The sequence below is a fragment of the Pan paniscus genome, chromosome 1, assembly GCF_029289425.2.
Source record: "Pan paniscus chromosome 1, NHGRI_mPanPan1-v2.0_pri, whole genome shotgun sequence".
NCBI classification, from domain to species: Eukaryota; Metazoa; Chordata; class Mammalia; order Primates; family Hominidae; genus Pan; species Pan paniscus.
The window spans coordinates 203,582,730-203,608,825 of NC_073249.2; the positions used below are offsets into that span (position 1 = coordinate 203,582,730).

The 26,096-nt window shown below is 44.1% G+C and overlaps 1 protein-coding gene across 7 annotated transcripts in view; it reads left to right on the forward strand.

The window, feature by feature from the left end:
* The first annotated feature begins 14,221 nt into the window (after positions 1-14,221).
* Positions 14,222-26,096, forward strand: part of HNRNPR (heterogeneous nuclear ribonucleoprotein R) — a 34,267-nt gene continuing 22,392 nt past the window's right edge. For 2 of the 7 annotated variants that reach the window (XM_008963105.2, XM_063594097.1), the window contains exons 1-5: positions 14,273-14,405; positions 17,603-17,768; positions 20,005-20,123; positions 20,755-20,862; positions 24,648-24,761. In XM_008963105.2, the coding sequence (XP_008961353.1) occupies positions 17,612-17,768; positions 20,005-20,123; positions 20,755-20,862; positions 24,648-24,761 (498 nt within the window). In that variant the 5' untranslated portion in view covers positions 14,273-14,405; positions 17,603-17,611. Of the gene's footprint in view, positions 14,406-17,599; positions 17,769-20,004; positions 20,124-20,754; positions 20,863-24,647; positions 24,762-26,096 lie in introns of all 7 variants that reach the window. The other 5 variants (XM_055096636.1, XM_034957972.2, XM_034957979.3 and 2 more) reach the window with 5 other exon arrangements.

Here is a 26,096-nt window from a genome sequence, read left to right on the forward strand (position 1 = left end):
TCAAATTACTTACAAGTAATTTTCTCTCAAATCTTTTTTTAAATGGACAGCCAGCCTTGGCAAAGGTAGGGATGGAAGTGTTTTATATTGGGGGAGAATATAAATATCAAAGAAACGTTTTTAATTTTGTAGCCAAGACTTGCAAAGAAGAGAAACTTTATCAAAAAAAAAAAAACACTTTTTTTTTGGGGGGGGGGACAGAGTTTTGCTCTGTCACCCAGGCTGGAATGCAGTGACATGATCACAGCTCATTGCAGCATGGACCTCCCCAGGCCCAAGTGATCCTCCCCACCTCAGCCTCCTGAGTAGCTGGGACCACAGGTGTGTGCCACTACACCTAGCTAATTCTTTTTATTATTTTTTTAGAGATGGGGTCTCCATATTTCGCCAAGGCTGGTCTCAAACTCTGCAGCTCAAGTGCTCCGAGTCAGCCTCCTAAAATGATGGCTTGCAGGTGTGAGCCACCAGGCCTGGCCCCAGAATATTATTTAGGCTACTCTAGGCCACTCTGCCTATGGGTGAACCCTACTCTATCTATAGAGCAGCCAAAAGTATACATACATGTAAACTCTTAGCCGGGCGTGGTAGCAAGTGCCTGTAGTCCCAACTACTTGGGAGGCTGAGGCTGAGTTCGAGGCTGCAGAGCAAGACCTCATCCCTTAAAAACAAAAGCAAAAAACAACTCTTCTTACTGCATGTTGAGCATTTTTCATTGCTGGGAAGGAAAGTTAAGGGAAGATGCTAATTCACCTGGAGAAGTGTAGCTCAAGAGCCTCCCTCTAAGACTATTTGATATGTTAGTATCTTGACATTGTTATTATTATTGAGCAAATTTCCTTCTGTGTGAACTGTTCTCTAAGACCCTAGAGGTAGGTTAGGACTGTGTTTCCAGGCCATTAGGATATCACTGAGTGCACTGAAATGATAATTTGTTAAGTGGTTCCCTGGTGTTTTAGAAGTTAGTGTAGCTCCCAAAGGAGTTCCCAAGCCCTGGGAGAAACTGACTCTTTGGAAGCAGTTGTTAGATACCCACCTCTGCAGTAGAGTAGCAGATGTAGGCCCTGCTTATCAATAGGAGACTTCAAGAACTGAAAGACTGTTAAGATCGTTAGTGAAAAACAGCTGAATTAATGGGAGACAATTACCCTGTAATGACCTAAAATGGGTCCGTGGGAAATCCCATTGCATGATCTGTTTTTCTAAATGCTTCATTCCCAAAGTTTATATCATTTTCAGCTTCTCTAAAAGTGGTTTTGTTTTATTTTTTCCTTTTGGGAAAGATTGAGGCTGATGACACCAAAATCTGGCAGAGTTTCACACCAGCCCCTGCAGCTGCTTTCTGGACAGCTCTGCTTGGAAATTATCCATCAAAGCATGAACAAAATAACAAAACTAAGTTAAAAAATGATAATAGGAAATTACCCAGACATCTTGAAATCAAACCCTGAACTCAACTTGCCACATTTTCCCCTACTCCCTGCCTGCTTCTCCTGTTCCTAACTCAGTCATTGCCCACTTATCCAAGCTAGAAACTTGCATATCATACTTAACTCCCGTTCCTTTAGCCACCCTCCCCAAATCAGTAACAAATATTGTATAACTATGTATCCAGTTATGCCCATACCACCTCCTAAATAGTTCTCAGATCCTTCTGCCTGGCTCTCTCTGCTGCCACCACTTACCATGTGACTTTGGGCAATTATTTAGCTTTTCTGTTCCTTGGATTCCCCATCCGCAAATGGGAGTAATTATGTCTACCTCATAGAGTTGCAAAGATTAAATGAGATCACGGGGCTCAAATTATTAGCAGCAATTATTCAGACCATCACTGGGCCATATCTCGCTTACTGAAACGACCTCCTAATGAGTCTCCTCTTTTCTATTTTGATTCCCGTCAGTCTTTTCTCCCTTTCTGCTAGAACAATCTTTCTGAAAGGCAAATCCTTTCATGCCACTCTTCTGTGTAAAGCCCTGTCATGCTTCCCATTGCCAGCAGCAAACAGTGAACCTCCTTTGGCGTGATTTCTGAGGAGGTCATTCATGATCTGGCCTCTGCCGCTCTCCCCAGCTCTGGTTCCCTCCTCTTTTCCTGCACTTGCTCTTTCCTGCACACTCCAAGCTGCATCTCTCTCTCCACGCTTCTGGCCAACTCCTACTCAGCCTTCAGGTCAAATACCTGACTTGCTCTAGGAAACCTTTCCCAATCCCATAAGACTGGATCAGGTGTTCCTTTTCTGTTTTTCCTGGGTTTATCCCAATCAAAGCACTTTATCCCTGTTTTGTAATTGCCTGCTTACTTTTTTGTCTCCTCCATTAAACTTTGATATCTTTGAAGAAGTCACTGTCTTGCTCACCATTGTGTCTTCAACCCCCAGCAAATGTTTGGCGTAGAATAAGCAGGCAACAATAAAATAAGGAGAACATACATAAATTTTATTCCCTTCATATTTCTGATTGTCACCACACCAAGCTACTCTTTTTTGGTAGACAGAGTCTCACTCTGGCACCCAGGGTGGAGTGTAGTGGTGTGATCTCGGCTCACTGCAACTCCCACCTCCCGGTTCAAGCTGATTCTTGTGCCTCAGCCTCCCGAGTAACTGGGATTACAGGTGCCTGCTGTCACGCCCAGCTGTTTCAGTATTTTTAGTAGAGACGGGGTTTCGCCATGTTGGCCAGGCTGCTCTCGAACTCCTGGCCTCAAGTGATCAGCTCACCTCGGCCTCCCAAAGTGCTGGGATTACAGGCTGTGAGCCACTGCGCCCGGCCAGTACTCATTAAAAGAACCGTAGAAATTCTGTCATTAGTGCATCTGGTGAGGCCTTCTGGAAAGAGGAAGAAGGCTTCCAGAAGTAATGTGACCCATCTAAGATCCTCCAGCTAAAGCTGAGGTAAAGACTCTCACTCTGTCACCCAGGCTGGAGTGCAGTGGCACGAACACAGCTCACTGCAGCCTCAACCTTCTGGGCTAAAGGGATCCTCTTACCTCAGCCTTCCCAGTAGCTAGGACCACGGGCATGCACCACCATGCCCAGCTAATTTTGTTTTTTATTATTTGTAGGGGCGGGGTCTCCCTATGTTGCCCAGGCTGGTGTTGAACTCCTGGGCTCTAGGGATCCTCCTGCGTCAGCCTCCCAAAGTGCTGGGATTACAGGAATGAACCAATGCACTCGGCAGAGTATGCTATTAAAGGAACCAGAACATGCAAAGAGGAGTCTGGGATTGGGGATAAAGATTACAAGTAAATGAAGTCACTTAACAAAAATTCATTGAGCACCGCCGGGCGTTCTGGCTCATGCCTGTAATCCCATCACTTTGAGAGGCTGAGGCAGATGGATCACCTGAAGTCAGGAGTTCGAGACCAGCCTGGCCATCATGGTGAAACCCCATCTCTACTAAAAATACAAAAATTAGCTGGGCGTGGTGGTGGGCATCTATAATCCCAGCTACTCGGGAGGCTGAGGCCGGAGAATTGCTTGAACCTGGGGGACGGAGGTTGCAGTGAGCCAAGATTGGGCCACTGTACTCCAGCCTGGGTGACAGGGTGAGACTCCGTCTCAAAAAAAAAAAAGAAAGCCAGGCGCAGTGGCTCATGCCCATAATCCCAGCACTTTGGGAGGCCAAGGTGGGCAAATCACGAGGTCAGGAGTTTGGGACCAGCCTGACAAACATGGTGAAACCCCGTCTCTACTAAAACTACAAAAAAATTAGCTGGGCGTGGTGGCACATGCCTGTAGTCCCAGCTACTCGGGAGGCTGAGGTGGGAGGGTCACTTGAACCCAGGAGGTGGAGATTGCAGTGAGCCGAGATTGCACCACTGCCCTCCAGCCTGGGCAACAGAGGGAGACTCCGTCTCAAAAAAATAAATAAAAATAAAAATAATAAAATAATAAAAAAATTCATTGAGCACCAACTTATGTGCCTGGTATAAAACCGAAAGAGACAAAGAATCTGCCCTTGTTGAATTTCTATTTTCTGGGGAGAGGGACAATAAACAAAGACATGTATAATGTTAGCTGGTAACAAGCATAATGAAGACAAATAAAAGAGACTGCTTTTAGAGGAAGTGGTCATGGAAAACCTCTCTAAAGAGGTGGCGTTTGAGCATATCTCTGACTAAGACATCAGGATATCTGGGGTAAGTGTTCTAACTACTCAGTTTATTGAAGAGCAAATGTGAAGATGCTGAAGCAGCAGTTGGTATGCTGGAGAAACCACCACCAGGGGGTCGCTATGAGTGGGGCTCAGTGAGGAAGGGATCACACGGTAGGAGATAAAAATCATCTTATAGTCATTTAGTTTGAGGAAACTGTTACATCCAAGCATATATTCATATGCCCAGCAGGCAGTTGGAAATATGAATCCAGAGCTCAGGACCAAACGTGGTACTATAAATAAATGGGAGGCCGGGAGCAGTGGCTCACGCCTGTAATCCCAGCACTTTGGGAGGCCGAGGCGGGCGGATCACTTGAGGTCGGGAGTTTAGACCAGTCTGACCAACATGAAGAAACCCCGTCTCTACTAAGAATACAAAATTAGCTGGGCATGGTGGCACATGCCCGTAATCCCAGCTACTCGGGAGGCTAAGGCAGGAGAATCGCTTGAACCTGGGAGGCAAAGGTTGCAGTGAGCCGAGATCAGGTCATTGCACATTGCACTCCAGCCTGGGCAGCAAGAGCGAAACTTTGCTAAAAAAAAAAAAAAAAAAAAAAAAAAAAAAAAAAAAAAAATAGGGAATAGGCGAGGCACAGTGGCTCACACCTGTAATCTCAGCACTTTGGAAGGCCAAGGAGGGTGGGTTGCTCAAGCCCAGGAGTTTGAAACCACCCCGGACAACATGGTAAAACCCCATCTCTACAAAAAAAATTTTTTTGAAAAATTGGCTGGGCATGGTGGCACACGCCTGTAATCCCAGCTACTCGAGAGGCTGAGGTGAGAGGATCACTTGAGCCTGGGAGACAGGTTGCAGTGAGCAGAGATCGTGCTATTGCACTCCAGCCTGGGTGACAAGACCCTGTATTAAAAATAAATACATACAAGGAAAAAAAAAAAGAGAGATGGGAATACCTAGTATCTGCACGGAGATGGTAGTAGTAGTGAAACCATGCAAGTGAATGAGATGACCGTGGCACATTGTGAGAACAGTTGTCAGGGATGAAGTCCTGGGAACACCAACAGATAATGATGGGCAGAGGAGAGGACCTACAAGGACGTATTACAGGGTCCGGAGAAGAACCAGGAGAGGAGAGTCACAAGCCAAGGTCATGGCACATTTTAAGATGTTCAAATGCAGCAGAGATATCTCATGAGATACAGTACTTGAAACTCATTTACAGGGGAAAACTGTTAAGTGCAAGGTGTTATCATTAATGATAATTATAGAGCACTTGCCCCCTCCTCGAATGGATTTTTTTATTTTATTTTATTTTTTTTTGAGATGGAGTGTTGCTCTGTCGCCCAGGCTGGAGGGCAGTGGCGTGAGGCGTGATCTTGGCTCACTGCAAGCTCTGCCTCCCGGGTTCTCGCCATTCTCCTGCCTCAGCCTCCCGAGTAGCTGGGACTACAGGCGCCCGCCACAACGCCCGGCTAATTTTTTGTATTTTTGGTAGAGACGGGGTTTCACCGTATTAGCCAGGATGGTCTGGATCTCCTGACCTCATGATCCGCCCGCCTCGGCCTCCCAAAGTGCTGGGATTACAGGCGTGAGCCACCCAGCCTCTAATGGATATTTTAACTTTAGGGTAGTGAGAATTTAGTTATATCCACAATCTATTTATAACCAATTCTTATTGTTTTATTGAATTTTCAAAACATATGCAAGTTATACTGAATGCTATAATTACTCCATGACACTACACTGATATTGGGAACAGGACTCACAATCCCTGCAGAATCTGAATTGCGGAACTGTATATTCAACTTGTATATTTGAATATGAGTAATAATACTTATCTTAGATTTCTACCAGATTTTAGTGAAAACCTCACAGCAACACCTCCACCAAAGATTTGCAGCATGTGGCTCTTCTGTCTGTCTATAGGGAAGCCTGATAATAATGAGAACTCAATGGAGTTATGTACAAGTCTCCTAGAATTCAACTGATGGAATTAGGCTGCAGCTGTTGCTGTTGCCTCTTTCTCCCTTCCCCCCTCCCCCCCCTTCTTTTGAAACAGGGACTCACTCTGTCACCCAGGCTGTAGTGGTACAATCAAGGCTTATTGCAGCCTTGAACTCCTGGGCTCAAGTGATCTTCCCACCTCAGCCTCCCAAAGTGCTGGGATTACAGGCATGAGTCACCACGCCCAGCCACCTGCAGACTTTTTAAAGGCTCAGGCCTGTAATCCCAGCACTTTGTGAGGCCAAGGCAGGAGGATCACTTGAGCCCAGGAGGTAAAGGCTGCAGTGAGCCATGATGGTGCCACTGCACTCCAGTCTGGGCAACAGACTAGAGTGAGAACCTGGCTTAAAAGAAAAAGGCTCCAGAGTTTACTGTCAGTGAGTGGGTGCACCAAAGTCCTGGTGAAGAGTTGCCAGGGAATTCCACTGTTGTGGAATGAGAGAATGTTGTGACTGAGTGTTCAGCACTCTTAAATTGGATTTAACAATCATAAGAGGACTTATTTTTATTTGTTTATTTATTTATTTTTGAGACAGAGTTTTGCTCTATCACTGGATTACAGGTGGGATTACAGGCAGGCACCACCACACCCAGCTAATTTTTGCATTTTTAGTAGAGACAGGGTCTCACCATGTTGGCCAGGCTGGTCTCTAACTCCTGGCCTCATGAGATCCATCTTCCTAGGCCTCCTGAAGTGTTGGGATTACAGCAGTGAGCCACTGCGCCTGGCCAAGACATGTTCTTTTCTAACAAATCTACCCAAACGGGTGTTGCTTTCCAAAGTTGAGACCTTGTGAGGCTACAATTTTATTCTTGCACTGTTCATTTCTCAGAACAAGTTTAAATTGTGTTATAAGGCCAATTTGCAAACCACACAAGGTAAATGTGAGAACTCATTATCTTATATCACAGTTGGCTTTGGTCCCTAACTAGTGTTTTCTAACTTATTCATCAGATCAAACAGACGATTTTTTTTTTTTTTGAGACAGGGCCAATTGCAGTGGTGCAAACACGACTTGCTGAAGCCTTGACCTCCCCAGGCTAGGTGATCCTCCCACCTCAGCCTCCCAGGTAGCTGGAGCTACAGTTGTGTGCCACCACACCCAGCTAATTTTTTGTAGTTTTTGTAGAGATGGCGTTTCACTATGTTGCCCAGGCTGGTCTCAAACTCCTGCACTCAAGCGATCCACCTGCCTCGGCCTCCCAAAGTGCTGGGATTATAGATGTGAGCCACCACTCCTGGCCACCTATATGATTACTTGACTGGTACCTTCAAGAGAAGAATCTGCCAACACTGAGACAATAATTGAAAAGTTGCTCGGTAAAGTAGCTTTGGAGTTACACAGACGACATGTGTTTGAGTCTTGGTTCAGGAGTGTGGTGTGCCTTTAAGCGAACATTTCAATCTCTGTAAGCCTATTTCCTCAATAAAATGGGATAATATTACTGAGGTTGCAGGTTCCATATAAGGATCAGCGATAGCATATGTGGAACACTCGACACACAGTAGGAGCTCAAAAATGGTAGCAATAGTGCCACTAAAATGGAAATACACTTTCTTTTCATTTTAAAATGGCTTTGATATATTTGAGAACTAGAAGGGCATTCAATAGACCAGCTCAAGGATAATCTTCAAAAGAAAAAATGCTATAAAAATGATGATAAAGCTGGGCATGGTGGCTCACGCCTGTAATCCCAGCACTTTGGGAGGCCAAGGAGGGCAGATCACCTGAGGTCAGGAGTTCAAGACCAGCCTAGCCAACATGGTGAAACCCCATCTGTACAAAAATAAAAAATTAGCTGGGCATGATGGTGGGTGCCTGTAATCCCAGCTACTCAGGAGGCTGAGGCAAGAGAATCGCTTGAACCTGGGAGGTGGAGGTTGTAGTGAGCCTAGGTTGTGCCACTGCACTCCAGTGCAGGTGACAGAGCAAGACTCCGTCTCAAAAAAAAAATTATTAAAAAAATAATGATAAGGCAGGCACTGCAATAAGATCTTGGGGTAAGCTAACTATAAGCCATTTGCAAGTCATCCACATGGCATTTTATTTTTGTAAAAGAAGCATCATCTTAGGAGGTATAAATGAAAGACAAACAGCTTAAGTGCTGGTCAATCTTAGTTGGAACTCCACCATTTTGCAAAGTGTTTTAAAATAATAAAAATGATTCTAGTTTTTTTTGTTTCTTCGTTTTTTTGTTTGTTTTGTTTTGTTTTAGGTAGAGTCTTGCTCTGTTGCCCAAGCTGGAGTGTAGTGACACAATCTCGGCTCACTGCAATCTCCACCTCCCAGGTTCAAGTGATTCTCGCGCCTCAGCCTCCCGAGTGTCTGGAACTACAGGTGTGAGCCACCATGCCCAGCTAATTTTTTGTAGAGACAAGGTTTTATCATGTTGGCTAAGCTGGTCTCGAACTCCTGACCTCAGGTGATCCACCTGACTCAGCCTCCCAAAGTGCTGGGATTACAGGTGTGAGCCATAATTTTTGTATTTTTTGTAGAAATGGGGTTTCACCATGTTGCCCACTCTGGTCTTAAACTCCTAAGCTCAGGACATCTGCCCACCTTGGCCTCCCAAAGTGCTGGGATTACAGGCATAAGCCACCATGCCTGGCCCCTATAATTTTTATAAGAAGCAAAAGTATATTCATTGATATACCAGCTCAGACATCAGGTTTGGTCTGTAACAGGGAAGAGATGCAGAAGGGCCTGGCTGCACTATGTTACCTAATTTCAGAAATTATGGGTATAGCTGGAGCTTCCCTTAGCAACCCATTTTTTTTTTCTTGAGATGGAGTCTCACTTCGTTGCCCAGGCTCGAGTGCAGTGATGCGATCTCAGCTCACTGCAACCTCTACCCCCCTGCTTCAAGCAATTCCCCTGCCTCAGCCTCCTGAGTAGCTGGGATTACAGGTGCATGCCACCGCACCCAGTTAATTTTTTTTTTTGTATTTTTTGTATTTTTAGTAGAGACAGAGTTTCACCATGTTGGCCAGACTGGTCTCGAACTCCTGACCTCAGGCAATCTACCTGCCTCGGCCTCCCAAAGTGCTGGGATTACAGGTATGAGCCACCGCACCCAGCCCCCATTTTTTTTTAAATGTTTATACTTGTCCTACCTCTCACCTAGGATGGAGGACAGGGATTGTGTTTTATTCATTTTATATTCCCTAGGTTATTTATTTGTTTGTTTGTTTATTTATTTATTTATTTATTTATTTTTAAGACAGGATCTCATTCTGTTGCCCAGGCTGGAGTGCAGTGGTGCATTCACTTGCTCACTGCAACCTCCACCTCCCAGTCTCAAGTGATCCTCCTACCTCAGCCTCCTGGGTAGCTGGTACTACAGGCATGTGCCACCACAGCCGGCTAATTTTTGCAACTTTTGTTGAGACGGGGTTTCAGCATGTTGCCTGGGCTGGTCTTGAACACCTGAACACAAACAGTCCTCCCGCCTCAGCCTCCCAAAGTGATGGGATTACAGGCATGAGCCACCGTGCCTGGCTTTTTTTTTTTTTTTTGAGATGGAGTCTTGCTCTGTCGCCAGGCTGGAATGCAGTGGCGTGATCTTGGCTCACTGCAACCTCTGCCTCCTGGGTTCAAGCGATTCTACTGCCTCAGCCTCCTAAGTAGCTGGGACTACAGATGTGCGCCACCACGCCCAGCTAATTTTTGTATTTTCAGTAGAGATGGGGTTTCACCATATTGGCTAGAATTGTCTAGATCTCTTGACCACGTGACCCACCTGCCTCGGCCTCCCAAAGTGCTGGAATTACAGGCATGAGCCACTGCGCCTGGCTTTCTCTACTCTTAACTCCATGATTTTTTTTTTTTTTTTTTTTGAGTTGGAGTTTCACTCTTGTTGCCCAGGCTGGAGTGCAATGGCGCGATCTCAGCTCACCGCAACCTCTGACTCCCGGGTTCAAGTGATTCTCCTGCCTCAGCCTCCTGAGTAGCTGGGATTACAGGCATGCGCCACCATGCCCAGCTAATTTTTGTATTTGTAATAGAGACCGGGTTTCTCCATGTTGGTCAGGCTGGTCTTGAACTTCCAACCTCAGGTGATCTGCCTGCCTTGGCCTCCCAAAGTGTTGGGACCACAGGCATGAGCCACCGTGCTGGCCAACTCCATGATTTTTATATAGAGGCATGCAATACATATTTGTGGAATATTGAATTCATGAATATCTGTATCTATACAATAATTTTCTTTCCAAGTAAAAAAATCAAGATATATGGTCTGAAATGTGGAGTATACCTTTGATGACTACATAGCAGAACATTTGAAATATTATCCCAGAAAATACTGGGTGATAGAATCATTTTAAATTACATATTTAGGCCAGGTGCGGTGGCTCAAACCTGTAATCCCAACACTTTGGGAGGCCGAGGTGGGCGGATCATTTGAGGTCAGGAGTTTGAGACCAGCCTGGACAACATGGTGAAACCCCGCCTCTACTAAAAATACAAAAATTAGCCAGATGTCATGGCAGGCATCTGTAATCCCAGCTACTTGGGAGGCTGAGGCAGGAGAATCGCTTGAATCCGGGAGGTGGAAGTTGCATTGAGCTGAGATTGCTCCACTGCACTCCAGTATGGGCCACAGAGTGAGACTGTCTCAAAAAAAAGAAAATTACATATCTGACCCACGGGTTCTCATCAATGGACTTGAAGGAGTCTCTGAATGGAAGTAAGGAGTACTTTAACTTGGATGGGGAAAAAAAATTACATCTTTGTTTTCTCTAACATCTAACTGAAATTTTGCATTTTTCCCCATTGTGAATGTAGACAACATATCACAGTAGAATTAGTAACAGCTTTCCCTCTGTCACCAATAGAAATCATTTTCATATCACTTTACTACTCATGGATTTCTTGAAATATCACTCTACAATTTCTGTAGTTATTAGACCTGCTCTAAGATCTTAATAGTTATTGTGTTAATAAAGAAAAAGTTCCTGCCTGGGTAACATGGTGAAACCCCATCTCTGAAAAAAAGAAAAAAGAAAAAAAAAAAAAAAAAAAGCAACAATTAGCCCAGAGCGGTGGCCAACGCTTGTAGTTCCTACAAGCCACTGGGGAAGCTGAGGTCAGAGGATCGCTTGAGCCCTGGAGGCAGAGGTTGCCGTGAGCCCAGATTGCACTATTGCACTCCAGCCTGGGTGATAAAGTGAGCACATGTTTAAAAAAAAAAAAAAAATAAAAAGTAAAAGCTGGGCCGGGTGCGGTGGCTCACGCCTGTAATCCCAGCACTTTGGGAGGCTGAGGCGGACGAATCACGAGGTCAGGAGATCGAGACCATCCTGGTTAACACGGTTAAACCCCGTCTCTACTAAAAATACAAAAAATTAGCCGGGCGTGGTGGCTGGTGCCTGTAGTCCCAGCTACTCGAGAGGCTGAGGCAGAAGAATGGCGTGAACCCGGGAGGCGGAGCTTGCAGTGAGCCGAGATTGCGCCACTGCACTCCAGCCTGGGCGACACAGCGAGACTCTGTCTCAAAAAAAAAATAAAAAAATAAGCTGGGCGCGGTGGCTCACGCCTGTAATCCCAGCACTTTGGGAGGCCGAGGCGGGCGGATCATGAGGTCAGGAGATCAAGACCATCCTGGCTAACACGGTGAAAACCCCGTCTCAACTAAAAAAAAAAAAAAAAAAAAAAAAAAAAAAAATTAGCTGGGCATGATGGCAGGCGCCTATAGTCCCAGCTACTCGAGAGGCTGAGGCGGGAGAATGGCATGAACCCGGGAGGCGGAGCTTGCAGTGAGCCGAGTTCGCGCCACTGCACTCCAGCCTGGGCGACAGAGCGAGACTCCATCTCAAAAAAAAATAAAAAAATAAAAATAAATAAAAAATAAAAAAGTAAAACCTTACTATATCACGAATGTGTTTTAAAATATATTTCCTAATTGTATTTCAATATAAATGGTTTCTTTTGTATTGCTCTGTATTTTGTTTCATGCATTTAAAAACTGAGAAGAGATTCATAGCTTTTACCAGACTTCCAAATGGCACAAAATAGGTTAAGAATTATGGCGCTAGAGGCAGATTTATGTGAAGCTAGTAAAATTTAAGCTTCAGGCTGGGCGCCTGTAATCTCAGCACTTTGGGAGGCCAAAGCAGAAGGATCATTTGAGGCCAGGAGTTCAAGACCGGCCAAGACCGGCCTGGGCAACATAGCGAGATTCCCTCCGCACCTCCCGTGTCTCTATTAAAAAAAATAAAAGTTAAGCTTCGGGGTCCTCCCTCACTTTCACAATGCCCTTCCAAGACTCTGTTCCTAAATTTGTATTCGTCATTTAATATGATTTTTCTTAAAGACTCCCAACATTTCTCTTTCTTTCCTTCTTCCTTTCTTTTCCTTTTCTTCTCTCTCTCTGTCTTTCTCTCTTTCTTTCTAGAAGGAGTTTCACTCTTGTCGCCCAGGTTGGAGTGCAATGGCGCAATCCCGGCTACAGCAACCTCCGCCTCCCGGGTTCAAGCGATACTCCTGCCTCAGCCTCTCAAGTAGCTGGAATTACATGCACGCGCCACCACGCTCGGCTAATTTGCGTATTTTTAGTAGAGACGGGGTTTCACTATGTTGGCCAGGCTGGTCTCGAACTCCTGTGCTCAAGTGATCGTCCACCTCGGCCTCCCAAAGTGCTGGAATTACAGGCGTGAGCCACCGCGCCCGGCCTAAGACTCCCAGCATTTCTGTAAATCTCACACCCCATAACACAAAACTTGGATCTACCCAGAGATTTAACTTGGTACTGGGCACATAGTAGTCGTTTTCAATATTTCTTTCTTTTTTTTTTTAAGACGGAGTTTCGCTGTTGTTGCCTAGGGTGGAGTGCAGTGGTGCGATATTGGCTCACTGCAACCTCCGCCTCCCGGGTTCAAGCGATTTTTCTGCCTCAGCCTCCGGAGTAGGTGGGTTTACAGGCACGTGCCACCACACGGGGCTAATTTTTGTATTTTTAGTAGAGGCAGGGTTTCACCATGTTGATCAGGCTGGTCTCGAACTTCTGACCGATACACCCGCCTCGGCCTCCCAAAGTGCTGGGATTACAGGCATGAGCTACCGCTTCCCGCCCGTTTTCAATAATTAAATCTAGGTTTGTAGGTTCTGAGAAATTTCATCATCCTTGAGTGCATCTGGAAATCCTGCAGACCACTGCTTGACTTCCTCCACTTCCTAAGGGTGGGCATTGGAGTTTGGGGTTGGGAAAAAAGGGCTTGCATCACAGAAGTGACTTCGGAAGGTTTCTGTGAGACGAGACAGGTTTGGACTAAGGACAGGGAACAAATCAGTAGGAATGGCAGGTGAGAAATAGGTTTAGGACTAACAAGAATTACAGTGTCCTTTGGGAATTACCCCTTTCCCCTGCATGGCTCTTTTGGCTTCAGAGATGTATATAGCTGCTTTATTTTATGAATATCAAGTAGCTCCAAACCCTGTGGGGAAAAGCTCCCTGCTCTATCACTTGTGTTACACATTGCTTTTGAGTCATTTTAACGATTTCCCTCACAGTCTGCCACCAACGATGTGTGGACGGCAGCCAGGGAGGGAAAGAGGCATTTCTCCGATCGTTCCAAGGAATGATTATCTAGACAAAATCCTCAGCAAAATGACGAGCCAAATCATCCTTAAATCGTGTGCTCACTAGAGGCGAAAAGATGACCGAAAGAGGCCCGAACGCGTGGCCATGGGCGTGTCTGGGGCGAACGCCGGTCCCGGGGGTGCGAGGGAGGACTCGGGGGCTAAGGGCGGCCGGTGGCGGGACGCAAGCGCCATGGCGGAGCTGGGCCAGCGCTGACCGTAGGGGGCGGGGCTCCGGAGGCGGCCACGCGGCGCGAGGCCTAGATTTTCGGTCTCGCATCGGCGGCAGACGAAGAGGGAGGAGCTTCGTCCACCCAGGACCCAGTGCCCCCAAGCCTCGCAGCCACCAAGGGCTTCCACCACAGACCCCTTTGTGTGCCTGCCCCCGCCCCGGAGGCGCCCCAGCCAGCGGCGCTGAGCACCCTCATTGGTTCAGCCGGCAGCTTCATCGATTGGCTCTCGAGTCGTCCGGCGTGGTCCGTTTTGCCTGGATACTACTGGTCGTCTGAGCTGCCTGTCAGGCCGCCTCGCCAAGCGATTGCCCCGCAGCTCGGAGTCCCTGGAAGCAGTTCCGGGAAACCCCGCGTGCTGCCGGGATCGCGTCTCAGTCCATGAGGGGGGGGAGGGGGTGGCGCGCGCGCCATTTCTAGTCGTTTTCAAAGCGCCTCGCGCTGATTCTCACGGGCCCGGCTGCCGGCCCCCGCTCTGTCCTGGTGAGTCTCGCGCCGGCCCGTGGGGGGAGGGGCCGGGAGCCCCGATCCGACCCGACTCAGCCCGGGCTCCGTGCCTGGTCCCGTTTCGTTTGCGCTCCGAGGCCCCGGGGTGGGGGTGGGGACGGGCTGGGGGCGGCTTCGGTCTAGTCCGGCCGCGCGGCTGTGGGCCTAGTCTGGCCGAAACGCTTCTCGCCCTCGCTCTTCCTCCCCCCGCCCCTCTAGCCCGCGGTCCGGCCCGCCGGGCGCTCTCCACGCGGCCTGCTGGGGCCGGCCGTGCTTTTCCCGCCTCCGCTCGCTGCTCCCTGCAGCCGGACCCCGCGAAGGGCCTGAGGCGCCCGCGGCCCTGCCGCTTCTCCCCGCCGGAGCCGCTTCGCTCCCGCCGCGGCCGGCCTAGCCCGAGAGGGATGTGCTGATGATCCGGACGGGCCTGAGGGGATGGGGGTGGGGGGCGGAAGGCGGGGTGCAGATCCCAGGGTTATCTGAGCCGGGAGAAAAGTTTTGTGTGAGCAGAAACCGAAAGGCCGATTTGTGTGGGAAGCCTCCCTCCCCTCCCACATTCTGCATGCCGCGGGCTGAGATTTGAAGGAAAAAATGACTACTAGAGGCCGTAGAACTTAGGCTCCAAGCGGCGCCTGAAATGGATAATTCTGAGACTGTCAGAGGCGCACCAAATTGGAAAGGCGATCCTTTTTCTTATACGGTAGTGGCCGTATTGCCAAATTTTTAAAAAAGCCCAGGGCTTCTTGGAAGGTTCAGTCCTTTCACACTACCTGTTTGAGATTTTTGCAGTCCTCAAGTGGCTGAATTGATGTCTCATGAGTCAGTCGTAGGATGAGAGCTCGACACTCCTAAGCCATGAGATAACCGTTAGTCTCATTTCGTTGGTTCTTTTAAAGCCCGTCTCTTAATATGAAGAATTTGCACAGAGAGGTTCAGAAAAAGTCAGGGAGGAGTTAGTGCTGACATCCCGAATCTCCCAACAGCCCTTTTAAATCTTTAAATGTCTCCTTTTTTTTTTTTTTGCAAAAATGTTTAGATCAAGTGACTCCAGTCACGTTAGTATATTTGCTGCATCCAGAAATATGGTTTGGCTGTGTGGCATTGTGTTGAATTGACATGAGTTTCAAATGGTCTCATATGACATAAAAAGTCTTTTTAAAATGAGCACTTTGTATTTGGCTTGAAGAGAGAGGGCTTTCCTTGATCCGAAGGTTTTATTTTCTGGAATCTGATTATTTTACGGTTTTTTTGTTAAAATTTACAAACTTTTTTTGAAAATTTTAACCAATTTCAGTATCAACTTGTAGAGCCTTTGCAATGAAATGGTAGGCATAAATATTTCTGTCTTGTACTTAATACACAACTTGTCTTTTTGCTTTACACATACTGAAAAACCCCACCTTAACAGATGTTCATTGAACTTTTCTGTTAAAAATTTGCCTCTTTTCTGTGACTAATAGTATTCCTAGGTGCAATGCTGTAAGGGTCTTGTGATACTGAGAACTTTTGAGTTCTGATGATCTTAAGGTAGTATGTGGGGATGGGGGAGCATGGGAAAACAGAACCTTATGTTCGCAAGGAGATTTTGTGTTTTAGGATGCATCTTTATAGAAATAGGTTGTGTTAATCAGTAAACGTATTCATCTCACACAATACAGTTTCTTGATCAAAAGTGTGACATTTCGAATGTTTCCGTTTTTGCTAGTTCATCAGAATTTGAAGCTTGTCTTGAGAAACATCCACCCAGAATTTAACCACAGTCTGCGTCTATTAAGGGCTATCGAGTCTTAATAGTGTTTTGTAATTGTGAGGAGTCATGTTTATCTCATTTTCAGAGTAACCCTTTGCATTTTCTTCTTCTTCCTACTCTCTATTACCTCCTTCCCCTCTTGGTCTTCCTCCCTCTTTCGTTAACTTCAACTAAGTATCAGTGGACTTTGAAATGAAAAGAAGTTGTTTTAAGCCAGAAAACTGCACCTGGTGCATTTGCACAATGTTCGATAAGCTGTCGGGAAGCGTGGTTATCTTATGTGTCTTAGTACTTTGTAGGAGACTTGTATTTTCTTTATAGATGACTAGGTATCTTGAGTTTCATCAAGAAAAGTAGGCTTTTTCTTGAGATCCACCTTTATGTCTTTTATTTAGTATGTGTTGCAATGTCTTGTTCTGCTGCCTATTATCTTCATCACATTGTAATTTCACCACAGACAAATGCACTTTAATTCCCTGTCTTTTGAGGCAGTATACAGACTGGCCTTGTATGGTTTATTGTTTACTCTCTCTCTTCAGGGAGTCAGTCCATTTCAGCATTACCTACAGGCTGAATGTACAAAATTATTTTTGATAGGTTAATCTGAGAAATCTGGCTGAAGTTTAGCCTAATTAGGTAACGGTTTTTGAAATATTTGGAAGAAGTTGTCCATTCTTCAGTATGTTTTTACATCTTTATTTTACTGATATGAAAATTTCAACATGTACTCTTTTTTTTTTTTTTAAGAAGCAACCTAAACTATAGCTCACTTAGTATTTTATTTGGACTGAAAACAATTGTTTCGCTTTTAAACTTGGTCATTTTTTCTTTTAAATCTGTGGGAATAGCGAATTAATCTTAGAACAAAAATTAATGTCAAGTTGGTTTTTTTTTTGTTTTCGTTTTGTATTGTTAGGTGGAGAAAACCCAAACCACTAGCATGTTGAACTAGAGAAAACAGGGCACTTATTTCACACCGATACTGTATTTGAAGCAGAGCCAGGAAAATTTGAAAGTCCTTAAATCTTGATTAAGTGGTCTGTGGGTGTTCATTCTGTTTTTAAAACAAAACTTTTTAAAACTGTGTAAGACCCGAGAGCTGAGGGGCTTTTTAGTAAAGGATTTTGTAGTGATTTTGATCTTTTCACCAGGACAGAACAGCTGCTTTTGTTAATCAGCAATTCTACCTTCAGTAAATTAAAGCCTTTATTTTACCCGGTGTACATGAAGTTCCTTAAAGATCTAATGCTTCCATGTACATTTTCTATGGTTTTACAGGATTATTATTGCCAATTTAGGTCAGATACATCACAGGAGGAATAAATTATTATTTTGATAGAGGTTATTAGCAGCATGTATACAAATTAGTTTAGATAAATCATGCATTGTCCTACAAACTAGTTATTTCTGGCTTAATGTAATATAGCTCCTGAATTTTTTCCAGCAGCATAATAAAATGGCTAATCAGGTGAATGGTAATGCGGTACAGTTAAAAGAAGAGGAAGAACCAATGGATACTTCCAGTGTAACTCACACAGAACACTACAAGACACTGATAGAGGCAGGCCTCCCACAGAAGGTGGCAGAAAGACTTGATGAAATATTTCAGACAGGTATAATATGCATTTCTTGTTTCTGACTGGTTATGAAAGTGAGGGCAAACCACTTTGAATTTTATAGTTTTTTAAGGTTAAATAATACTTATTGTTTCTGATCTGTAGAGCTGAATGTTTGTTACTTTCCCTTCATTGAAGGCATATTGGGTTTGACTTTGATACTCTTATTTCATTATTTTGAAGCCTTCTTAGTGTTGAATATGCAGTCTTAGTTGTTTCAGAACAGCACATCGATTTGTCTTAGATTTACCACCCATAAAAATGTATGTTTCTGCATACCAAATTTTACATTTTTTTCTTAATCGAAATCAGTCATCATTTTGCTTTTGCTTTTCTACTTTTACCTTCTTAAAGTGATTGTTAAATCAGCTTAGGTCTGATTAGGTGGCATAATAAGAGGATAGCTGTATCGTCTGAAACCATAATAAATGTCAGACTCCTTGAGAGTTTGTGGCTTGTCTAGTTTCTAATAGAAATCCACATCTCTCCGTAATTTGGAAGTGTTTGGTTTGTAACAGCTGCTTCTTTTTTTTTTTTTAATCCAGAAGTGCCATGGTTAAGTGCTTAAGCAAATTTGAACATCTTAATATAGTTGGTTGTAAGTGGTTTGAAGTTTTAAAGAGGGAGAGAAATATTTACCCTTAGGGAGCGTTGTTCATAAATGAATGTGTCCTCCTCTGGGGACATAGATGGAAACTTTCTTCCTCTGTGTTGTGTGTGCCTATTCAGATTCTGAGAGAGAATTGAATTGTCTCACTCACAAATGTGTCTTAAGTACAGTAGTAACAAATAGCTGTTTTTTTTTTGTCCTTAAAAAATTTTTAAATCTGGGAAGCTTAGCATAATTTTAGACATTAAAATGACTTATAAAAATGACTCCTGGGTCATGGTCGCATTTGAAAATCAGTCCTCAGGAACTTTCTGTGACATTCTGCCATAGAGAATTGGCAGTGATCTGCTTAGAGATGCTCTCTTGTAGAGTGTTTTGTTATTGATAAGAGGCTGATGGTTTGGGCGTAGACTTGGTTTGACAAAATGGATTGATGGGTGTCCTGAGTTGTGGCTTTGGGTGGTGGTATGGAATATTCAAGTGAGGCAGCTCCAGTTATTTACACATGCTCATTTCGAGCTTTTGAAACAAATCATGGCAACTTTTTTAAAAAGTAACTTTGGAAGTGGCATTACATTTATTTAAAATTTACTATGTGGAATAAAGTTCTTTTTAGCTTTATCAAAATGGAGTCACTTTTCATGTTCATATGAACTTGGGGGTTTTAATCTACGAAATACTTCCATTTTACGTTGGATCAATTCTGAAATATATTCCATATATAAATATGACACAAACTTAACAGACTTAAGAAATTATATTTTAAACTTAGTAGATGTTCTGTGTGCAGTTGAATATACTACATATATGAAATGCAGTGTATATATTTTCTGTCAAGTTTACTTGTAAGACCATAAAGTCTTTATTGCCATTTGAAAAAGATTGTCGTTCTTGACAGTCAATGTGAATGCCACAGCATCTTTTAAATCTCAGCTTGTCACTTCAGAAGAACAAAGAATGCCTTAAAGTATGACTTTCAGAATTGATTAATCAAGCTGCACTTGCATTTGTAGAAGTTTAAAATTATGCCTTTCCACATTCTGACTGCAGCAAAGTGGATGCTCAGATAAACAAATGCATTTCAGTTTATCTTTGGTGTTCAGGAGGGAAAGCCTTTTGACACTTTTTGGAGAGTGGAAAGAATTACTTAGTAAAATTTGTTTTCAGATTTTCCTCCACCTCTTAGGTGGTTAGCATCAACTGTAACCGTCTGTAATTTGAAGGTTTATCCTTGGAAAACGCAATGTATTCTTATCACTCTAATATAAACCAAAATTTGTTATATTAATGCATAATCTGTAATACAGTATGTACGTCAGATTTAACTTTCAAGACTTATACCTTTGGGGGAGTGGGAAATGGATGTTAGGATTTGGCGGGGGAGGTTTGTGGATATGGAGATTGAAATTCATGTTTTTGGTTGTTGACATTTTATCTTTATTTTCATATTTGTCCTGGACCTTTCTATGTAGTATTTGGATAGCTGCGTATATGCATATAGTTAAATGAAAATACAATTTGTTAGTGATCATATTGAATGTAACAATTCTTGATTAAACGTCAGTATTGCTTAGATTACCCCTTTTGTTGCAATAACGTTACGCCTTTCAATTTAATTTTTAGGATTGGTAGCTTATGTCGATCTTGATGAAAGAGCAATTGATGCTCTCAGGGAATTTAATGAAGAAGGAGCTCTGTCTGTACTACAGCAGTTCAAGGAAAGTGACTTATCACATGTTCAGGTAAGGTCGTTACTCAGAAATGTCTTTGAACAATTAGTAATCTGAAATTATTTTACTATTACTTTTTTTCCTATGGAGAAGTGGTATTTTTTGTTTGCGACTACCTCTTCTTTTAAAAAATTAGTTTAAAGGAAAAAAAGATCTGCTTGTGGCAGAGTTTCAGAAGCCCAAGTATAAAGCAAAAGTTTCCTCCCACCCCCTTGTGCAGTAAGTTATTTTAAAAACTTAAAATTAAAGCCAAGTTTTGATGGTTGTTACTATAGGTTTTTACATGTTACTCAGCTTTTTAACATTTGGGGGTTATTTGATCCTGTTTTATTATCTTGGAGGAAAATGTAGGTGGGAGGAATAGTTTCCGACATCTGGCAAAGACAGTCTAGATGCAGTCACATATCAACAAGTGGAAGACTGTGTTTTCCCAGGGTAGAAGGTAAGCTCCCTGAGGTCTATACTGCCTTACTGCTGTCTCCTCCAATCTCTGGCACATAGTAACCACTCAGCAAATACTTGTTGAATGAATCAGTAAATCTTTTGTTAAAATCCTGGTTTTCTGAAATTTAAATTTAATTATGTGTCTGACCCTTCAGATATTTTTGGTGATTCTTTTTATTGAATTACTTGTCTGTTGTAGAACAAAAGTGCATTTTTATGTGGAGTTATGAAGACCTACAGGCAGAGAGAGAAACAGGGGAGCAAGGTGCAAGAGTCCACAAAGGGACCTGATGAAGCGAAGATCAAGGTAAAACTTGACTTGGGTAGTTGTAATGAAATTGCATTTAATGATGAGGTCAAATGCCTCTTTCCATGTTTCCTAGAAAGTTTCACTTTTTTTTTTTTTTTTTTTTGAGACGGAGTCTTGCTCTGTCGCCCAGGCTGGAGTAGCGGCGCAGTCTTGGATCACTGCAAGCTCCACCTCCCAAGTTCATGCCATTCTCCTGCCTCAGCCTCCCAAGTAACTGGGATTACAGCCATGCACCACCACACCCAGCTAATTATTTGTATTTTTAGGAAAGATAGGGTTTCACTATGTTGGCCAGATTGGTCTCGATCTCCTGACCTTGTGATCCGCCCACCTCGGCCTTCAAAGTGCTGGGATTACAGACGTGAGCCACCACGCCCAGCTGAAAGTTTCACTTTTCAAAACTAGTGTTTGGAAATGAAATAATTTAGAGGAATTACATAAGAAGGATAATTTTGGGGATCGACACTCAATTGCATGTTTAATGAAAAGCCCTAATTCATACTCTTCCTCATACCCTCTTTTGTGGCCATGAATGACATATATTTATTGATGCTTCGCTGGTAGTTTCTTGGATTGATCCAGTACTGTCTCTTGGTTCAGTTATTTTCCAGCCACTTTGTTTCTTTTCTCTTGATAAAAAGGTTATAATTGATAAAAAGTTGTTATAACTGCTTTCCTCCTTTTGAATATTCAGTTACCTCAGTTTCTTTATTTATAAAATGGGGATAGTAATAGTGACTACCTTACAGAGTTATTGTAAGGAGTAAATGAATTAACATATATAAAGCACTTAGAATAATGCCTGGAATGTAGCAAGAACTATATAACCATGAACCATTATTATTATTACCATTTTATTACTTAGATAAACAGCTTTGAAAGGTAAATATACAGCTTTTAATGAAAGACCAGTGAACCTAATTCCTTAGTTAAATGGATACTCGTGTCTTGCTGTAGTGACATACTTTTCTTTTTTTTTTTTTTTTTTTGAGACAGAGTCTCACTCTGTGGCCCAGGCTGGAGTGCAGTAGTGCCATCTCAGCTCATCTCAGCTCACTTCAACCTCTGTCTCCTGGGTTCAAGCGATTCTCCTGCCTCAGCCTCCTGAGTAGCTGGGACTACAGGCGTGCGCCACCACATCCAGCTAATTTTTTCTTTTTTTTTTTTTGAGACGGAGTCTCCCTCTGTCGCCCAGGCTGGAGTGCAGTGGCGCGATCTCAGCTCATTGCAAGCTCTGCCTCCTGGGTTCATGCCATTCTCCTGCCTCAGCCTCCTGAGCAGCTGGGACCACAGGTGCCTGCTACCATGCCCGGCTAATTTTTTTTTTCTTGTATTTTTAGTAGAGACAGGGTTTCACTATGTTAGCCAGGATGGTCTCAATCTCCTGACCTCGTGATCCGCCCGCCTCGGCCTCCCAAAGTGCTGGGATTACAGGCGTGAGCCACCGTGCCTGGCCGCTAATTTTTTTTATTTTTTGGTAGAGTCGGGGTTTCACTGTGTTAGCCAGGCTGGTCTCAAACTCCTGACCTTGGGGGATCTGCCCACCTCACCCTCCCCAAAGTGCTGGGATTACAGGTGTGAGCCACCATATCCGGCCTGTGATAGACTTTTTAATTAGAAATAGTTATTTTATGTTGAAATTATTTCTATTATTATTACATTGTAATATGTAATGAAATAATTATACAACTCACCATAATGTAGAATCAGTGGGATCCCTGAGCTTGTTTTCCTGCAACTAGATGGTCCCATCTGGGCATACTGGTAGATGGTGACAGATCTTCAAGCATTAGATTCTCATAAGGAGCATGCAACCTAGATCCCTTGTATGCACACTTCACAATAGGATTCACGCTCCTGTGAGAACCTAATGCGGCTGCTGATCTGACAGGAGGTGGAGCTCACAGCTCAGGCAGTAATGCCAATGATAGGGAGGATGAGGAGCGGCTGTAAATACAGATGAAGCTTTGTTCTCACTTGCCGGCTACTCACCTCCTGCTATGCAGCCCGGTTCCTAACAGGCCATGGACCAGTACGGGCTGGGTGTGGGGACACCTGTTTTATATTACATTTATGGCTCTGTTTCAGTCTAAGGTAGAAGAATGGAAGGCTGAAGGCATGCATCCCTGTGAAATCCTAGTGTTCACTGAAGTTGATGATATCTAAAGTCTCTTATTGTTCTGACATTGTGTAATTTTAAAAACCTGGCTGGGCTCGGTGGCTCACGCCTGTAATCCCAGCACTTTGGGAGGCTGAGGCGGGTGGATCACGAGGTCAGGAGATCGAGACCATCCTGGCTAACAACGGTGAAGCCGCCTGTCTACTAAAAATACAAAAAATTAGCCGGGTGTGGTGGCAGGCGCCTGTAGTCCCAGCTACTTGGGAGGCTGAGGCAGGAGAATGGCGTGAACCCGGGAGGCGGAGCTTGCAGTGAGCCAAGATCGCGCCACTGCACTCCAGCCTGAGCGACAGAGCGAGACTCCGTCTCAAAAAAAAAAAAACAAAAAACTGAAGTGTAAATTTCTCTTTTCTAGGTAGATTGTGTTTCTTTGTTTACCATTGTGTCTTTTCTTCTCTAAGCTCTTTATATAGATGTTGCCTCAATTATAACATAAATTCCTGAGAGCAAGGAGATTATCTTCTTTTCTATGATTGCTCTTAATACGTAATAGAATGTAAGGAAGGTTGGTAGTCAGGAAACACAAGATTTTACTTATTTTTCGGAACCTGACTATACTTATTTGGTAATTGCCAAATATTTTTAGTCTGTACTGTATGATTCTTGTCTGATTATCTGATTCTTGTGGAGCTTATGATATGGCAGGAGTACAAAACAGAAGGATCAAACAAAATCAAGCTTAAATTATGGAACTTTAAGTACACTAGAGGCTGGGTACGGTGGCTCACGCCTGTAATCCCAGCACTTTGGGAGGCTAAGTCGGGTGGATCACGAGGTCAGGAGATTGAGACCATCCTGGCTAACACGGTGAAACCCTGTCTCTACTAAAAATACAAAAAATTAGCCGGGCGTTGTGGCGGGTGCCTGTAGTCCCAGCTACTCAGGAGGCTGAGGCAGGAAAAGGGCGTGAACCCGGGAGGCGGAGCTTGCAGTGAGCCGAGATCGCGCTACTGCACTCCAGCCTGGGTGACACAGCGAGACTCCGTCTCAAAAAAAAAAAAAGTACACTAGAAAGACAGTGGGGGCTGGGCACAGTGGCTCACACCTGTACTCCGAGCACTTTGGGAGGCCAAGACAGGCAGATCTCATGAGGCCAGGAGTTCCTGACCAGCCTGGCCAACATGGTGAAACCCCATCTCTACTAAAAATACAAAAATTAGCTGGGCGTGGTGGCACATGCCTGTAATCCCAGCTACTTGGGAGGCTGAGACAAGAGAATCTCTTAGACCCGGGAGGCAGAGGTTGCAGTGAGCCGAGACGATGCCACTGCACTCCAGCCTGGGCAACAGAGCAAGACTCCATCTCAAAAAAAAAGAAAAGACAGTAGGGAGAAATGGATGTGAGTAATAGTAAATGAGAGAAGCTGCATGAAGGAGGTAAGACTTGTGCTAATTTTTTTAAGGATAGAGAACATTTTATTTGAAAAGACTCACCAGTAGAAACATGTATGGGGAACCAGTGCGAATTTTGACTTTTTTTTTTTACCTAACCATAAAAATATATCTCCCAGGAAGTTGGAGTCCTTTTTGGAAAAGATTAATACACTGATGCTTGTGTGTGAGATTTAGTATTCAAGTATAAAGAGATGTATAATTATCTCTAGGCCTTGCTTGAGAGAACTGGTTATACTCTGGATGTAACCACAGGACAGAGGAAGTATGGTGGTCCTCCACCAGACAGTGTGTACTCTGGCGTGCAACCTGGAATTGGAACGGAGGTAAGTGTTCTTTAGCAGTTTACCAAGATCTTTCCAGTTTGGAAAGTGTTTTACCTACTATGCAGATACTGTACAGACGGGGGAAAATTCTTGATCCCTTTCAAAGTGTAGCTGTTGTTAGTTTTTAGATATCCATTTGTATTTTGCTGCCATCATGAGGATGGATAATCTTGTGACTGGTAGATACCCGAACACTTTATATAGGAATATAATATAGAGTTTTTGGAACAGGTTGCTAAAACCATGCTACTAGCAGCACACCATTTTAGATACTTGGAGTAAAGTTATTTGGAAGACGCAATTGCTTTATTCTGTCTTTTTTTTTCCCCTCCCCTGAGATGGAGTTTCGCTCTTGTTGTCCAGGCTGGAGTGCAGTGACACGGTCTCAGCAAACTGCAACCTCGGCCTCCTGGGTTCAAGTGATTCTCCTGCCTCAGCCTCCCGAGTAGCTGGGATTACAGGTGCGTGCCACCACACCTGGCTAATTTTGTATTTTAGTAGAGACGGGGTTTCACCATGTTGGTCAGGCTGGTCTCGAACTCCTGACCTCAAGTTATCCACCCACCTTGGCCTCCCAAAGTGCTGGGATTACAGGCGTTAGCCTCCACACCCGGCTGCTTTATTTTGGTTTTTGCTTTTTGGGGATTGTTTTTGTTTCTGTAGAGACCAGGTCTCACTGTGTTGCCCAGGCTGGTCTTGAACTGCTGGCCTTGGCTTCCCAAACTGCTGGGATTACAGGCATGAGCCACAGTGCCCAACCAAGTTTTTTTGTTTTTGTTTTTGTTTTTTTTGGTTTTGTTTTTTGTTTTTTTGAGATGGAATTTTTGCTCTTGTTGCCTAGGCTGGAGTGCAGTGGTGCAATCTCGGCTCACTGCAACCTCCACCTCCTAAGTTCAGGCGATTCTTCTGCCTCAGCCTCCCAAGTAACTGGGATTACTGGCATGCACCACCACACCTGGCTAATTTTTTGTATTTACTAAAGAGGATTTCACCATGTTGGTCAGGCTGGTCTTGAACTCATGACCTCAGGTGATCCACCTGCCTTGACCTCCCAAAGTGCTGGGATTACAGGTGTGAGCCACCGCGCCTGGCCAAGTTTTTTTTTTTTTTTAATATCAATAATTTAGAACTGTGCTTGTCCTCTCCCTTGCCTCACCTATCACTCAGAAGGGACTTAGTATTTATGGAGAGATATTACTGATGGGCGTGGATTGCACAAGGGAAGGATGTGGAATCAGATAAAAGATTGAGTATGTTAGTCCATACTTGAACAAAGAAGCAATTCTTTCCCCATCTGTCTTCTTAAAGCTTTTTCCATTTGCCTTATTGCTAGCC